General features: G+C 44.2%; 1 protein-coding gene across 1 annotated transcript in view; it reads right to left on the bottom strand.

Annotated features, from left to right (window-relative positions):
- SLC1A3 (solute carrier family 1 member 3) overlaps nt 1-18189 on the bottom strand; it is a 106151-nt gene that overhangs the window by 20015 nt on the left and 67947 nt on the right. Inside the window, exons 4-5 of the mRNA XM_090037946.1 lie at nt 10593-10797; nt 9293-9335 (exon numbers count right to left, since the gene is read on the bottom strand). Of these exons, the coding sequence (XP_089894072.1) occupies nt 9293-9335; nt 10593-10797 (248 nt within the window). The remainder of the gene's footprint in view (nt 1-9292; nt 9336-10592; nt 10798-18189) is intronic.

The raw sequence follows: 18189 nt of genomic DNA, 5'->3' as shown, positions 1-18189 counted from the left end.
TTAACCTTGGCTTTCCTGATCATTTTCCTACAAGTGCTGGCCACTATTGTATAGTCATTCTTGAGGACCATCACTAGACTGGGAGGAGTGGGAGTCCAGCAGGAAAAATAATGCTGAAGGGCAACCAGCAAGGATTCATAGCAGGAAGATCCTGCCTGACACACCTTGTTTCTTTTTACAACCAGGTCACAAATGGCTTAGACACAGGAGTTGAGGTGGATGTCATATACTTGGATTTTAAAAAAACCTTTGACACAGTGTCACATCCCATTCTCATTAAAAAAAAAACTAAGCAGCTATGACTTTGATGATTACATGGTCAGGTGGGTGGTGAACTGGCTAATGGGATGCACCCAGAGAGTGGTGGTAGACAGGTTGGTCTTGACCTGGAAGGATGTGGGCACTGGTAAGGCCGCAGCTGGAGTACTACATCCAGTTTTGGGTGCCACACTTCAAGAGAACCTTGAGAGGGTCCAGAAGAGGACCACTCGTATAGTTAGGGGTCTGCAGGAAAGATCCTATGAGGACCTGGATCTCTTCGGCCTCTGTAAGAGAAGTTTGAGAGGGGATCTGGTGGCCATCTACAAATTCATTTGGAGGGGCGGGGGGAAGCAAGGTGTAGGAAATACTCTGTTTACCAAGGTGCCCCTTAGAGTAACTGGGAACAACAGTCACAAACTGACAAAGAGCAGGTTTAAATTAGTCATTAGGAAGAACTTCTTTACGGTAAGGCTTACCAGAGTCTGGAATGGGCTTCCAAGGGAGGTGGTGCTCTCCCCTACCTTGTGGGTCTTTAAAAGGAGACTTGACAAACATCTGGCTGGAGTCATCTGACCGCAGCACCCTTTTCTGTCCAGGGCAGGGAGTCAGACTCAATGATGTACTGAGGTCCCTTCCGACCCTAAAAATCTATGAAATCTATGTTCTCTGCTGCCTGTAGCACCCTAGCTGCACTGACTGTCCTCTCTCATGCAATGCTCCCTCACTAGGGCTGTGCACAGCTTTGGTCCCTGATCTGATTCAGTGGTGATTCCGCCCAATTTGGTGGTCAAATCTCCAAATCTGAATTGAATCAGGAGACCCTTTAATCTCAATTTGGAAAGATTCGGTGATTCAGATATAGACACAGCTTTAAATGTTTTTTTCTACATACCTCAAGGTACCAGATGGCTCATGAATGCTGCAATGGTGGGGCAGATGGAGGTGCCACAGGAGTGCAGGGGCTCCCCAGCATGGTTGGCAGCATACCCAGAAGTGGACCAGAAGCTTCCAGTCCACTTCTGGGTCCACCAGGGAGTGTGCTGCCCCCCCCTCCCCCGCTCTTCTCTGCAACTGGTGCCTCCTGGGTGGGGGTGGCACCCGGGGTCCCCCCTTGGCCAATTGCCAAGCTGAGGGGACACAGGAGGGAGACCCAGCATGCTCAGCATTGGCCCAGAAGTGGACCAGAAGTATGTCTGGTCCACTTCTGGGATCGCTGCCGAGCATCCCGGGGGTCTCTCGCGCTCCTGTGGGATGCTCCATCCACCCCAGTATTGCAGCGTTTATTAGCTACGCCTGGTACCTCAAGGTATGAAGAAAAAATATTTAAGCTGTGTCTGTGGCTGAATTGCTGATTTTCCAAATAGGCATCTAATCTTCAGCTTTGGATTTGGCCAAATTGAATCGGGGACAGTGATCTGAATCAATGAATCGAATCACTGTCCCCGATTTGGGCCAAATCTGAATTGTATATGGCCCATTTTGCACACCCCTATCCCTCACCTTGCTTTCTGCAATGGATCATACAGGAACCGAGGATACCATGGTAAAGTCAATATAGGTTAATATGCCTTAGTATTACTGCACTTTATTAATGGTCAATGTGTCACTTGGGAGAATGGGGTATAACTTTTGAAAAACACTGGTCTGCTATAGATGCCAGTTAATGGAGTTACTTACAGTTCAAGAGATAAAATCTTATGGTTTTTATTGCTGAAGGTCACAAGTTCAAGATCTGCCCTTGACCCAGAAACAGTCATTATGTAACAGGAAGAGAAAAGAGCTTATGTTTTTCACTGACAGGTGCACAGTAGCAAGACCAAGAAAGAAACTGCTTTCTCATATGCTTCAAATCTTTGTCAGGGAAATGGACTTGCTTTTGTAGGAGATAGTAGAGCAGAAGGCAACTTGTCATCATAAAATTCACCACAAAATTTAGTTTGTCACTAAATAACCATAAATGCTTGATTCTGATGCACCTTTGATGGCAATTCATATATGGAGTTTATGGCACTTTTGGTTTTCATATGTCTGCAGTGAAAAAATGCTGTAAATCTTTTGGGGGTGAAATTGTGAATTTCCAGCTTTTAGGCCAGCAAATGCAATGTTAGTGAGCCTGACTAATGTCAGTCAAATAATCCTCTTTCAGAAATATTCTGAGAATCCCACTGAAAATCTTAACATACTTTTGAAAATAAGATTATAAGTTTGCATAAATTTATTTGTAAATCTTGCCCACATTTACTTTAACTGTGAAAGAAGTTGATAGTTTATATGTAAAGTTATAATTACAAAACAGTTTATACACTCTAAAATATTATTTATTTTTTACCTACGTTACTTGATTCAATATTCAATGATAAGATTCAGGCATTAATAGCACCAGAAATTTTGAGAGATGATATTTCAGTAAGAACTGAGTGAAGTTAATATCCTCCAATTTTCTTTTGCCAGCAAATTTTCTTTTGTACATACTTTCTGTGCCAGGTCATTGATGAAAATGTAAAAGAAGTCCAGTCCTAAAACAGTTTTTCAGCAGTTCCACTAATATCTAACCTATTGTCTGATGGTCCCTTTTCAGCACAACCTGCTGTCTTTTTCCCTTTTGCTATTAGCTAAATTGTTTTACTGACAATATGAATATTCTGAATATGGAGGCATAGCTTTTTAAAGGTACTGTCATACACAGATAATTTTCACTCAGAAGGTACAGCTACTGCTGCAGGCATTATTTATGATACAGCAATAAATGGTGTATAGCAGGGGCGGGCAATTATTTCGGCTGGAGGGCCACTTGACAAGTTTTGGCAAGTTGGTGATGGCCACACGGGTAGCCCCACCCCTTGACAGGTGCCCCATCCCCTGGTCACCATCTTGGGACCAGAAGATCTGCCCTCTAACCCCTGACCTTTGCATCCAGCAGTCCCTCCCCTTGCCCCCAGAAGTCCTTCTTTCAGCAAGGGGGTTTACCATCTTGGAACCAGAAAAAAACAAACAATATTCTAAAAATCAAATGTGTACTACAACATTCATTAATTTGATTTAAAAAATATTCTTGTCCTTATTTACATGTGTTTGCATAGTGTACATAAAGGTGATTGCATAATTGCTTAAAATGAAGTCTTACTCTTGTATATTGTGGAGGGGTGTGAAGGAGTGTGGGGGCACGGGCAGGAGGCTGTGGGTGTGTGTGTATGTGGGGTTTACAGAGTGTGTGGCTGTGTGCGTGGAGGGTGTGGGTAGGTATGGGGTTGAGGGTGTGTGTATGTGGGGTGTGTGTGGATATGTGGGGTGTGTGTGGATATGTGGGGTGTGGGTGGGTATGGAGTTTGTGGAGGGCTGTGAGTGTGTGGGGAAGGGTGGCCGGGGGGGTTGTGGTATGTGTGGAGAGGTGTTGTAGGGCACTAAGAGCAGTGGCAACTTAGCTAGGGAGCCCTGAGAGCTAGGCAGGGCTCCACAGCTGCAGGTTACTTTGGCAGCAGGATAATCAGGGTATTAGCTGGCATCTGCACCCAGTTAGCTGAAGGGAAGGAAGCAGGGCCCTGGGCACATATAAGCTCCAAGGCTGGGGCTGGCAGGAGGTTAGTTCTCTGTCAGCAGCCCCGGGGGAAGGAGCTCTTGCAGAAATGCTATGCAGAGATGCTTGGTTGCCTATTCTGCTGCTGGTAAGACTAATGGGCTGTAGGAGCTCCTAAAGTATCTGGGGCTAGGAGATGCACATTGTTGAGGGAGAAGCTTGCCTCTTTAAAGGGGTAGAGTGTGACCTCCAAAGTTACTGTTGCTGTTATGTTATAGCTCAGGATCTTGTATTTATGTTATTTGAATCTGGTGGACTGGGATGAGGCTATTTGAGAAGGAGGCATCATTAGGGTTGAAGTGGGCCCAGTGCCAGTGAGGATGCAGGGAGCCCTGCATCTGTGATGGCACTGCCACAGCGGGTGGAGGGACCCAAGTGCCAGAGGGCACCGCTACTTGGGGTTAAGGGCCTAGTAATGACAGGAGGCTGAGTCAGACTGCAGCCTCATCAAAAGAGATCACGTTTAAATACAATCTGCGAGGCATGGGGCATGGTAAAGGGGAGGTTTTGGAGCCACATATCTATCCCATAAGTCTTAGGGTGTCTCGAGAGGCACTGACTTTGGGTGAGATACAGTAAGGGATCCAACATCAGCAGGATTTAGTAGGGTTCAGCAGGACTGTTACCACACAAACTCGTGGGCAGCCTCCCGACTTACTATTTTTACCAACAAGATGTGGCACTTGAGATTAGAAGGTGCCCACAGGGCAGAGCAGGCATGGTCACAGAGCACTAGAGCCATCTTGGCCATCCCTGGGGACCCCATGCCAGGACGAGAGGGAGGGTGGCTGGGGTGTGTGAGGATGTGTGGGTGTGGGGTGTGCATAAGCAGTGTGTATGGTGGTGTGAGGGGGCAGGTGGATACCTGTGTATGGTGGGGTATGCATGTGGGAATTCCCCTTATGTGGGAACTGACCTGCAGACCAGTACCCCATGGTTGTCATCCATGTGGGGATGAATGATGTGGCCAGGGGCAACCCTGACCGCATCATGAAGGATTTCAAGGCTCTGGGGGACAAGCTTAAGGAGACGGGGGTGCAGGTGGTATTCTCCTCTCTTCTTCTGGTTGGCTGATCTCGTACAGTGAGCTTTAAACTAACATTGCTGGGGGAGGGGCTGCAGGAAGACGAGGAGACACCACCCGAGCAAGACAGGTAACAAATGCTAGGAGTGCCCAGGTAAGAAACAGGGGTCCAAACAGTCTCCCAAATCAGGGGGTGGCACATGCAGCAAAGCAGGGCCTTAAATGCCTATATAAATGCTCGTAGTATGGGGAATAAGCAGGAGGAACTTTCCCTCAGAATAGCCAGTTCAGACCCAGACATAATAGGGCTTACAGAAACGTGGTGGGATTCGTCCCATGACTGGATAGTTAGCATTAGGGGCTATAGCATTTACAGGTGGGATAGAGAAGGAAGGAAAGGCGGGGGTGCGGTGCTCTATGTCAAGAAGCAATACATATCCTCTGCCAGCAAAAGGAGGGGGGACAAGCTGAAGTGCTCTGGGTCAAGATACAAGGGGGCCATGGGGAGAGGGATTTAACGGTGGGGGTCTACTACAGACCCCCCAAACAAGGGGAGGGGCTGGACTGGGAATTTTCTGGCCAGCTTGCAGAGGCACTTAAAGCAAGGGATGTAGTTGTCATGGGTGACTTCAATTAGCCGGACACCTGCTGGGAGGAACAGTCAGCCAGGTCGACTGTTCTGGGAGGTTCCTGGCTGAGATACAGGACCTCTACATAATTCAGGAGATGCACAGTCCCACCAGAGGAAATGCCCTGTTGGACCTGGTCCTGGCCACAGGCGATGACCTGGTAAGGGGCCTCCAGGTCTTTGACCACCTGGGTGATAGCAATCATTGCTTGCTGGAATTTACCATCCAGCACAGGGTGTCAAGGGCCAGGAGCAAGGCAGTAGCCCTAGACTTCAAGAAGGCCTACTTCAAGGAGTTGAGGAGATTAGTGGGAGAGGCACTGGGATGCTCAAGGGCAGGGGAACTCAGTGCCCAAGATGAGTCGTCGTTCCTTAAGGAGATGATACTCAGGGCCCAAGGGGTGACCATCCCAACAAAAAGCAAGGGGGGCAGGAATGCCCGAAAGCCCCCCTGGCTCACCAAGGGCATCTGGGAATGCCTGATTGCCAAAAAGGCGGCGTACACCCGGTGGAAGGGGGGTGCTATCTCCAAAGAGGAGTATACCTCCTAGGGGGGCTGTCAGGAAAGCTAAGGCAGACGTAGAGCTAGGACTAGCGTCCAAAATCCAAGATAACAGAAAGTCCTTTTTCAAATATATAGGGAGCATGAAGAAAGCACTGGGAAATGTGGGGCCCCTGCAAGATCCTCTGGACAATCTGGTGGTTGTGCCAGAGAAGAAAGCAGACCTCTTTAACCAATTCTTCACCTCTGTTTTCTTGGGCAGGGACTGGGACTTCCCCACCATGATGCAAGACGGACTCGAGGGGAGAGGCTCCAGGCCTCAGGTTGGGGAGGATTGGGTTAGAGAGCTTCTGGAGGGGCTGGACGTGTTCAAATCAGTGGGTCCAGATGCTCTCCACCCCCGGGTGTTGAGGGAGCTAGCAGGGGTTATTGCAGGGCCCTTAGCATGGCTTTACGAGCACTCATGGTGCTTGAGCCTGGTGCCAGATGATTGGAAGGTAGCCAATGTGGTCCCCATCTTTAAAAAAGAGACTAGAGAGGACCCGGGCAACTATAGGCCCATCAGTCTTACCTCAATCCTAGGGAAACTCTTTGAGAAGATCATCATGGAGCACATCTGTGATGGGCCGGCCTCAGAGATGATGGCCAGCACGGTTTCAAGGGCAACCAGCACGTTTTCATTAGGGGCAGGGCATGTCAGACCAACCTGATTGCCTTTTATGATCAGGTCACAAAAGCCTTAGATGCAGGTGTTACTGTAGATGTAGTCTTTCTGGACTTCAGCAAGGCCTTTGACACCATGTCCCACCCCATCCTCATTAAAAAATTGGGCTACTGTGGCATTGATGCCTACACAGTCAGATGGATTGTGAATTGGCTGAAGGGTTGCACTCAGAGGGTGGTGGTGGATGGGTTATATTTGACTTGGGGAGAAGTGGGCAGCGGAGTCCCCCAGGGCTTGGTCCTTGGGCCTGTGCTGTTTAATCTCTTTATCAGTGATTTGGACGACAGGGTGAAAAGCACCCTGTTTAAATTTGCTGATGATACCAAAATTTGGGGTGAGGTGAGCACGCTAGTAGGGAGGGAAAGACTGCAGCAAAACTTGGATAGGATACAGGGGTGGGCTAGCAAAAACAGGATGCACTTCAACACTGACAAGTGCAGGATGCTGCACCTGGGCAGTAGTAACCAGCAGCACACTTATAAGATGGGAAACTCCCTTCTTGAGAGCACGGAGGCAGAAAGGGATCTTGGAGTCATTATTGACTCCAAGATGAACATGGGCCGACAATGCGAGGTCACGGTTGGCAGGGCTAACAGCATCCTGTCGTGCATCCACAGGTGCATCTCTAGCAGGGACAAGGAGGTGATCCTCCCCCTCTATGCAACACTGATCAGGTCACAGCTGGAGTACTGTGTCCAGTTCTGTGCGCCCCATTTCAGGAGGGATGTGGACAACATTGAGAGGGTCCAGAGGAGGGCCACCCACATGAGCTGGGGACTACAGGGCAGACTCTACAATGAGAAACTGTGGGACCTGAACCTGTGCAGTCTTCACAAGAGAAGGCTGAGGGGGGACCTGGTGACAGTCTATAAACTCACAAAGGAGGACCAGAAGGGTTTGGGAGAGACTTGTTTCCCCTAGCACCCCTGGCATAACAAGGAACAACGGCCACAAGTTGTTGGAGAGGAGGTTTAGAGTAGACATCCATAAGAACTACTTCACAGTCAGGGCGGCTAGGATCTGGAACCAACTTCCAAGGGAAGTGGTGCTGGCTCCTACCCCGGGGGTGTTTAAGAGGAGGCTTGATGCCTACCTAGCTGGGATCATTTGAGCCCAGTTTTTTCTCCTGCCCTGGCAGGGGGTCGGACTTGAAGATCTATAAGGTCCCTTCTGACCCTACTTCTATTACTATTATTACTATTATTAAAAACATGCCCCCCATTGCCCAGAGTCTCTGCCAGCAGCAACAGCAGCAGGTGGTGAGGCCTTGGGGCATTCATGGCCGGTGGCAGGCAGAGCCCCTGCCAGCCCAGGCTCCGTGCTCTTGCTGTCCTGCTCTGGGCCCCCACCAGCTCTGGACTTGGCACTGGTACGGGCCCCATACTCCTGCCCAGCTGTCACTGTGCTTCTGCCTGCCTACTCACTTCCACTTCCCATCCTACCTGCCACCACTGCCACTGTCATTTCCCCACCTTCCCACCTCCCACTGCTGCTTCTCCCCTCACACCTGCCCACTCACCATGTGGTTCTTGGCTGCATAGCCAGGACCTCAGGATGGACTAGGAGCCAGCCTGTCCTGGCCCGGCTCTGGGGACTGGGGCGGTTGCTTGCAACCCTTCCCTCTCCCTCCTTCCTAGCTGAGTTTTCACTCCCAGACAGAGGGAGGGTGGAAGAACAGCCCCAGGTCAGAAGCCTCTCCTAGGCAGAAGCTTCCAGTTGTGTGCTGGGGGTGGGACAGGGCTGGGCGGGCTTTGGTGCTGCAGCTGCTGGGTCCTGCCACCCCTGGGTCCTGCTACTGGGTCTTCCTGCTGGCTCCTCCTGGGTCCTGCCATTGCTGGAGCCTTAGACAGGCAGCCACACTTAGTTAACAGTTTTCTAAATATTTTAGGGGCCCTGTGGGCTGGATAGAATGGCTTGGTAGGCTGGATCCAGCCCACAGGCCATATTTTGCCCATCCCCAGTTCAAGGTGAAGATCAGTATCTAAAAGAAGCTATCCAATCACTGGCAACATAGATATGTCTTGTTAGTGCCAGCAGCCCCTTGATACGAGGATGACATGCATATGTTTAGAGGCTTACAATATTACTGTCTTTCCCCATTTTAAGGGCAATTTAATTGGCTACTTTTTTAACAGCAATGTTGATGAGAGGCAGTTTATAGGTAGAGGTACTGAATATTGAAGAAGTAATATTTCTGGTGTTCCTGCCACAGAGTTAGTGATTTTACCTGTGTTTGTTTTAGGCTTGTGAATTTGACAAACATGGAACAATTCTAATTTTTTAGTTTTCTGGCTTAGGTAAGTATCCCAGTACAAATAAATGAAAACAAAACCCATGTTTTAGTGGTTTTCTTTGGCTAACCATTGAAATTAGGTATAAGATTCATTGCTGCTGTAAAGACTAGCAAAATCATTGGTTGTTACTAAAAAAAAAATTAACAATATTTCAGCGTCTAATTTGTTGCATGACATGTATCATAATTTTATTTATAATATAATAATAACCAGAACAATGTCCTAGCTTACGACATTAAAACTGCCATAGTAGAATTTCAGTTGCATATAACAACACATTTTTACCTGTTTGAAGCAGGCTTCTACCAAGTTTGGAGGGAACATGTTTCTGTGAAAGGGAAAGAAAATAACATGAGAAATATTAAATCACTTTAAAGTAGCATAGCCGAAGAGGAATAAACCAATTTTTGGAGGATTGGTAAGAAGAAAAAGGTGCAAATGTTATAGTGACTTAAAACCTCACAGGTAGTATTAGCATCATTAGCCTTTTTGCATAAAATGTGAGGGGTGGTTTGGATCAGCCAGGCAAGATCTGTGGGGCTAGGGATATATAACAGCCAGTTATGAAACAGAATGTGGGGAGGGGGAGCCACTTCCAAATGAACAATGCTTACTGGCTCAAATTTTGTATTTATTAATATGCTCTTGGGATGGATAAAGTTTGCTAAGTATTTAATTAACTTTGAGTTTTCAAATGAAAGATTTTGACAGTCACCCAATCTAGTGAGCCTAACGGAGCTTGCTAAAGGGCAATAATCAATATGTATCCCTAAGGTTTGAATCTTTGATTTCACAGAAGCATCTGGCACCTTTGGAGGAGTCTGCGTATGGGTGAAAATCTCTTCGTGCTCCTTTCTGGAGTCCCCCTTCCTGGCAGCACGTCTCTTGGAGGCCTCCCTCCACGTCTGTCCTCTATGATCCTTCCAGTGGGCTAAACAAAGCATAAGCTTCCAGTGGATTTCTCTGTGGAAAAGCCACCGGGCTCAGATAGATACTTCCTTCCCTGCTTCGTCTTACCCTTGTGGAACATACGACTGTCAAGCTGCTTTGGGATAGAAGGAAGCAGGTTATTAAGTCTTGGCTTCCCCCTTGCATGCATTTTATTCACTTTCTCTTGGAATTTTCTCCTCTCCATGCAATCTGAGCAGAACAGAGCATTTAGCCCCAGTTTAGGGGCTACGACATAAAATTAGGATGAATAGATAAATTATGGTCTCATGTGGAGTAAGAAATCTATGGGATTTTGTTGTAGAGTAGAGGAAAAGATCTTGGTGGTAGGACAGAGCTATACTGCAGAAGGAAAGAAGAAACCTGTGTGGGTGGTTAGAGCATGAATCTGTAGATACAATACTGCTTTGAAGACTAAAAATAATTTCTTTCTTGGCTGCTTTGTTCAGCTGCTGCCTTGTTGGAAAGTAAATATGTGATCCTCTGTATTGTATGTCAATGTTGGCATCACCTGCTCCAAAAGAAGTGTTGCTAGTTTATCTAGTCACCCTCTAAGGCTTTTCTTGGTAGAGCACCTCTAAATATTACTGTTGTTGCTGTTGTTACAGAAAATGTGCAATATTATATCCATACCCACCTGATTAAATCAAGAAAGGCATCTGCTGCTGTCACATGCATAATTTTGCCTTCTCTGTGCATATTTTCCTTTGTACCTTTCCCAGGGTGGACGATGACCACAATGATAATACCAATCAGTACAGCAATAATCGTTGTACTCATGTAGTAGACTACAGCTCGGATTCCCATCTTCCCTGATGCTTTACTATCCAGGGCAGCAATTCCTAATAAATTTAAGCACAAGGACATTCACCTCATACAAGTGTGAGAAAAGATTGTAAACTCAGTATCCTGAATATGGCTTTGTGGGAAGTTTGGATGGCCAACATATTCAAAGCTACTCAGTGCATGGGCCCAGTAAAACCACTCTGTTGTTCTTTGCCTTTGTATTCCCTCCCATAATTTGCTTGTTCTTACAGATTTGACTAGTAAGCTTATATTTTCCTATGAATTATTGCCTATTAACAACTGTTGGAGATAGGATGCTAAACTAGAGAGACCATTGGCCTGATCCTATGGCAGTGCCTATATTTCATATTTCGTTTTAGAGAAAAGATATAACATAATCCAAAAATGCTCCATAGAAATCTGCTGTACTTTATCTGTAATAGCAGGGAAGCCATCACAGAGTGCACTCTGATTAACCATCTGAATAAATTATTTTCACTGTTTAAAACTGGTATGTTTATGAGAGTTTTGTGCATATGGTGAGTAGTTTTTTAAGGTCTTCATTCAATGACCTGGATTTACCTCTGGCCCAAGCCATGGGAGTTTCAAATAGATTATCGTGCCATTCATTCAATTCAGAAAATCCCTGCTGTTGTATGAATAAACATTTGGAGTCTTTTGCAAGCTTCCCAAAAGTTGAGACATTAATCCTGATTCTTGGCTGATCTTAGAGCAATCTGATTTAATGTGGATACCAGGGTGCTCAGTGTGGCATCTACTTAATCATTTGCTGACCAAGTTGCACAAACAGGGCTGCACTGTGGTTTTTAAGTGAAGGAGCTGTTCAGCCACAGGAGGCTCAGGAGGAACTCTGGCTCAGAGTAAGAATGCCTCTTGAGGACCACAGAAATGGCACATGTGGGGATACTCCATAGCTCTTGAAATGCGTGGTTCTTTCCTCACCATTTAAAGGGGCAAGTGACCTCACAGCCTGCATTTGAAAGGTGAGCCCAGTTATCTCAAAACAGGAGTAATGCTGCCTCTTATAGCCATGGGACTGCCTATGAATGTGAGATAAATGAACACAAATAATATGTCAAAGTAAAACTTGAACCATAATCCAAATGTTAAACCAAACGCTTTCTTAAAATGTATATCATGTCTCATTGTTATAACAATCTATATTATAATTAGTTATTGGAATTACTGTAGAAAAATGTGTAATATGGAGTTACAGGGGAAATGGCTCTAAATATGCATTGATGTAACTGAGATCAGAAATAAACCAGGGTCCTACTCCTGGCTCAGCCAGATACTTCTGTAGTGAATTTGGTCAAGCCACTTTTGTCTGAATGTTCATCTCAACTGAGGTGTGCCTCCCATTTTTGTGGGAAGGCATTTGTGCCTGTAAGATCTGTACCACAACTTAACTGTAAAGGGAATTCACTAGGCTTTAACTACATTGTCTAGGTTCTTATTTGTAATGCAAGGGCAGCATTATATAGGCAAAAATTGAGCCATTAAGTGGAAATCCATGCTTTGGAATATTTGACCTCTAACTCTTAAGCTTTATATCCTTCATCTGTAAACCTCTGATAGGTTACATGAATATTATAAAGCTTAAGTCACTAATGTTTGTATGATTTTAGGTCCTGGGAAGATGGCATTGTGTACTATTAAGTATAAAGTATTATTGTTATAGACAGAAAATAGATTGTGAAAACCCTTTTGTCTAAGAATATGGGTTTTTTTACTATATTAAGATTTCATAAAATAATGCAAATGTTCATCCTAGTTTAATGTAAACATAAGCTCAGAAATTGGCACTTTTCAGTCCAAATGAATACCTGTAAGTTTTATACCAGCTGTGATTATTTTAACTCCTCAGCAAGTACTGTAACTGTAATTAACAAGATGAAGTATGAGTTTACATTCATTACTCAAGTCAAATGTTTCAAAATGTGGCTTATATATATATTTTGTAAAAGAAAAACATGCTTCCACGTCTGTGAACTAGAAGCAATGTGCCCTGTATTTCTTTATTTCCTCTGCAATTTAACTAAGAATTGTTATAGACTCTGTTGTGCCCTCTGTCAGCAGATATCCTGCTGTTTCTGGTGCCTTGATGGTGAGCACCCCTGAACCTTTGGACTTTTGCTCCAGACTTCGATGTTGTGATAAGTGATATACCCTCTTTGAACCAGTGACCTAAAGTTTGGGTGCTGTCACCTTCCAGAGTCAATGACAATAAAGGGCAGTGAAGGGGCAGTGAACTTCTTCCAGGTGATGCTCGCTTTGCTCAGCACTTTACCAGATCAGCCCCTATGACAGTAGTGTAACCTGGGTAGGGTAAACGGGACACCTGCTCTTTTCCCTCCTGATCTCTGATTCTGGGCTCGTGCCTTTATTTCTTATCTGAGTTGTTCCAGTTTCATTCCTGCTCTTCTTTTTCATGCAAATGATATTCTAGCTTGAAGTAAGGATGGGTGACTGCTTCGTCCCTCCTTCTGTCCTTTAGCTGCTTGTGGGGAGTGCTAACAGCAAGTGTTCAGGACAGGGTCAGATACATAAATATTAACAACGGCTTGTGTTTTGCTATGTGGTGTGGAGATGAGGCCAATCCTAGGAGATGCTGAGCATTATGAGCTCCCACAAGAGTCAACAGGGGCTATGGACACTCAACGCTTCACAACAGGCAGTCAGCACCTTGCAGAATTGAGTCTTCAAGAGCTTTCCACATGCTGACAGCAAAAATTATCTTAAAAAAATTTAGATCTGTTTTTAAAACAAGAGAGAATGAAAGCTTCTATTTTCCTTGGGGCTTAAGGGTTGAAGAGAGTTCTTCAGGCTGAATAGGTCTCTGGCAGGGTCCATAATGGTGAAGCAATAAAGTTAGCTCTGAGGCTTTCACGTGTCACAGGCCATTGTGTACATATTCTTTCTGTTCACAGAAAGCCAGCAAAAGCTCCCATTGTTCTGTGGCGATGTATGTGCCCCTTTAATACAGCGTGTAGCTCTCTCTCCCACATGGCTGCTGGCTTTCAACATCTCTGCCATCTCATCTCTGCTCTGTCTTCCTCTTTCTCCATTCTCCCCCCTCTTCTGTCCTCAGTGGGCCTGGGAAACTCTCAGTGCCACCACAGACAATGATGCCCTGCGGTTGCCAAGGCAACCATGAGCAGAGTGCCTGTAATCTACACACACGTGCACACACAGCTGAATGGGAACAGTACAGACCCACACAATTGCACACACTGCTGAATAGGGATGGTAGACATACACTCAAATGCACAGCGGACGGGGAATGGTGCGCCAGGGGAAAAGAAGCCCGTACGATCAAAAACAAACCTGCACTCCCCTTCCCGTCACCTACTTTCTCCCTGTTCTTTTCAGAAATGAGTGTGAATCACACCATGGCCTAAATAAAGCCGTAACAAACCATTTTTCAGAGTTCTTGGGACACAAGGCAAGGTGCTGCATCAGTCTCTGACAAGGATGCTACAGAGGAAGTTGAACAAAGTGTTTTGGGAACTAGGAAAGGTAGCAAGAAGTACAGTTATTAAGAGAGTGAGAAAGAGAAGATGGAAAGAGAAACAAAAGGGCTGTAATTAATTGTGGCCTATACTGCATATAGACTACATCTATTACAGAAATGATTGCTATGCAACCATTATTTTATTCCTTACCCAATCTGATCATAATAAATGAGCGCAGGCCAATTGCACTGTAATTTGCTTGAGTGCTGTTGCATTACTATTATTTGATATTTCTTAATAACGGCAAGAAGGGGTCATTAACTTAATCTATGATGTGAATAAATTAATATGTAGTATTGTAATGGGATAAGGTAAAGAACCAAAAAAGACATGATTAAATATGAGATCATTTTTGTTCTCCTCAGTAACACCACATACATATATAGATCCTTACGGCTCTTATGGTTAGTGACTTTGGAGCTGTAGACTGCTCTTCGATATTGCAAGAATTAATGCAGCAAATGTAATTTTGGAATGCTGTTTCCCTTTTCCCTCAACTAGTGTTGAGCTAAAATGTGAATCTGAATCAGTCAATGGATTGGCAAACCCTGCACTGTTGAAGGTAATAAGCCATTAAAAATCTGAGGTTTCAGTCTACCTAGCTTCAATGTGGCAGTACACCAGAGCCCATCAAGGACACCTTTCTGCCTTTGACCTGTTACATTTATGCTCACCTCTCAAAAGGCTATTTGAAAAACTTAACAGAAAATTTGCAATAAGAATGACTCACTCCTGGTTAGCAGCTGGTACACTTTAGACCCCAGTTCCTTAAACCACTTAAGGCGTACCTTGATTCAGCTGTGAATACCTTGATTCAGACTTCAATGTATGTAAAGTTGATCACTGCTTATGTGTCCTTAGTAACCAACTTTTAAAATGATAGATTTTTTTTGCACCTATTACCCTTAAACAAACCACAGTTTGCAAATCTGGAATGATGCTTAGAAGTTGAGTTAGGTATTTGGATTTCATTTTTTTCTTCTGTTAGGGAGTAAAAAAAAGTGTTTCCTATTATCAGACAGGTAGCTGCCTTCCTTGGGATAGATTTTGTTTCTGCTGAGGAGCTTTATCAGCATGATGCCAGTAGAAGCAGATTTGACTCATTGATTTAATTTTAAAAATTAATTTGGGATAAGTCCCCAGCTGATGCTTTCATGTGGGAAATCTCAGTTTCAGGCCCCAGAACCATTACACGCTTGCCTTGGTGTGATTTATATCAGCTTTATATTCTGTTGTAAACTACACTGGGATCAGGAGTACAGGCAGTCCTTGGACTTATGACAAAATTGGCTCCTGAAAACCGTGTTTTAAGTCAAAACATCGTAACTCCGAACCGATTTTCCCATAGGGACAATATTATAAATGGGGGATTCGTTCCTGAACCAAGGCCCAATACTCTATTTTCACCAAAAATAACCCAGAATTTTGTATTCAATCAATTATAGTTGAGTAATACAGCTACATTAATGTATTTATATTGTAAATAGCAATCAGATTGATTTGTAAGGACTTATTTGAAGTGACTTTGCTGGACTTTTTGAAGGGCTCTTGGCTGGACTCTTTTCAGGAGACTTGGCTGCAGGTTTTTCTGAAGCCTTTTTGCTTTCTTAAAAGAAGTGTCCAAGGAAGTTTGGGCAGATGTTCTCTAGGGAGATGGGTGACACAGTGAACTTGTTTACTGGCGCGGCATTGCATTGTGTCGGATCAAGCATTGTAAAGTTGAAATGGTGTCAATTTATAAATGTTGTAAGTGCCGTTTGGTGTAACTCAAAATGTCTTAAGTCAAGGACTGCCTGTGTACAGACAAGCAGCTATCTCACTGTGCAGTTGGCCACATCTTGCCTTGAGGTGATGGAGATTAGGTAATGGGCTGCTTGCTTTAAACAAAACACTACCTTAGCATAAATTGACACATGACACCTACTCTGTAATTTACACATGTAACACATTGGGGTAGTTTTACCCTGAATTCTTCCTCAAGGAATTCTACACTAGATTCAAGTACACTGGTGTAGGTCCAAGTTGTGTGTCTGCTCCTTACTTTATACCAGAATAATTGTGTCAAAGTCCAAGTTCTCAGATCATTTTTGCCTCCCATTAACATGTTCGAGAAAATAGGATGTTTATTTCCTCTCTTACAATAAAATAAATGACATTTTATGCAAAACAGCAAAGATTTTGCCTTAAACATTTTTACCTTTTTACTTCTTAAAAAAGTAAAGCTGCTGTAAACATTGTTTTGATATATAAATCACCAGACACCATCTATGTTTAAGTTTTAAAGCCATAACCACTCCCTGGTTATATATTAGTTTAGATAGCAAACTAGGATTTCTGGTCTTCATGAATACTGAATATGCAGATGACCAGAAAGTGACTTCCTGGGACTGTTTAAATTTGATACTAGACCCATGTTTTAGGATAAAATTGGCAATGAACACTTTTCAATACATATTTTGACTACATTTCCCCTTAGGGTTTCAGCTACAGTGTTCAAAAACAGAGGGTCTTTTTGGTGCTAATGGTTTTTCAGCTCCCCTGTGGTGGAACAGCAGGACTGCCAACTGTTGATTCAGGAGTGTTGCCCTAATTTTATTTTAGTTTGTCTTTCACTAGTCCCCTAATAAAGTAGTCTTTAAGGACCACTCCCAGCCCCTCATATCTTGAGTGCCAGGGGTGAGTACACTCACAGCTTCAGACCATAAGAACCATTTAGTCTGTGGGTGATGATTAAGGTATTTGGAAATGAATAATACTATGCAAGGTCAAAGGAAAAAATCTAAGAGAAAGCCATTAGCTAGATAAAGCCAGTGGATTTTTGTTTCAGTGTAATCATGACTACACTCTGAAGCTTTATCCTGATGGGTGTGGAGGTTCTCCTGGGAGGTGCTGGGCATTAACTCTAACTGATGGAGAATTAAAGACAACAGGCATTAAAAGTACTGAGCACCTTGCAGGAAAAAGCCCAAATAAAGACAAGAGCAGTAATACATTCCAGGTTTAAATCACAAATTGAACAACAGAAAGGTGGGTAGTAAAATAGCAAAGCAGTACAGTAATGTTAATGCCTTCAAGTACATAGAAGTGAAGCTTCAGGATTATGTTAATTCAACACTGCTAAAATTAATACAGGTGATGAAAACTCCGTTCACACAAAAGACATTGCACAGGGTCTTGCTGTGTGGAGACACTTCTGGAAGAGGTATGTTCACAAGGCAAGCTGCTCCAGAATATCTCGAGTCTCCCCTCTTCTTTACTTGGCTACAAGTTTTAATAGCTGGATTATACATTTCAGTAGGTTTTTTCCCCCAGATTAATTCAAAATTAATTGTGTGCTGTTCCATTTCATGAGCAAACAAAAGAAAGTACAGATCCTAAGAAAATGTTAGTGCTTGACAGGACATGGGCAAGTCCAGCAGAGCAACTGAGTGCAATAATGTGCTGTAATGGACTCTACCGTCTCTCCTTAGTTAGCCTCCACCATCAAACTGAAGGTGTAGTTGGGATGTTTCTGTCTATATGAAAAAGTCACCTCTACTATTGAGGCTTTTAAATTATGTCTGCCAGAGATGATTACCACCAACCTCGGTGCTCATATTTCATCTCAGCCCATTGGGCCAAGAAGCAATTTGAAATGCACCAGATTGTAGTAGAGGTCAGGTAGTTTTGCAAGTACTAGGTGTACACACACACACACACACACACACACACACACACACACACACACACAGAGTAAAATACAGTAGGAATTATATCTAATATAAACTGCTTTGCCAAGCAAAGACTGAATTGGGGCTAATCTTTTGCTGTTGAAGGCTACCAATAATCTGGATCACAAATTTATCAAACTGTGTTTTAAAACTTCTTACATTTATTTTTCCTTCACATCTCCTGTTAGGAGTCTGTCTCAGG

The sequence above is a fragment of the Crocodylus siamensis genome, chromosome 3 (genome assembly GCF_052110815.1).
Source record: "Crocodylus siamensis isolate JL-2025a chromosome 3, ASM5211081v1, whole genome shotgun sequence".
Taxonomy (NCBI): Eukaryota; Metazoa; Chordata; order Crocodylia; family Crocodylidae; genus Crocodylus; species Crocodylus siamensis.
This window is presented reverse-complemented; position numbering and strand designations above follow the sequence as displayed.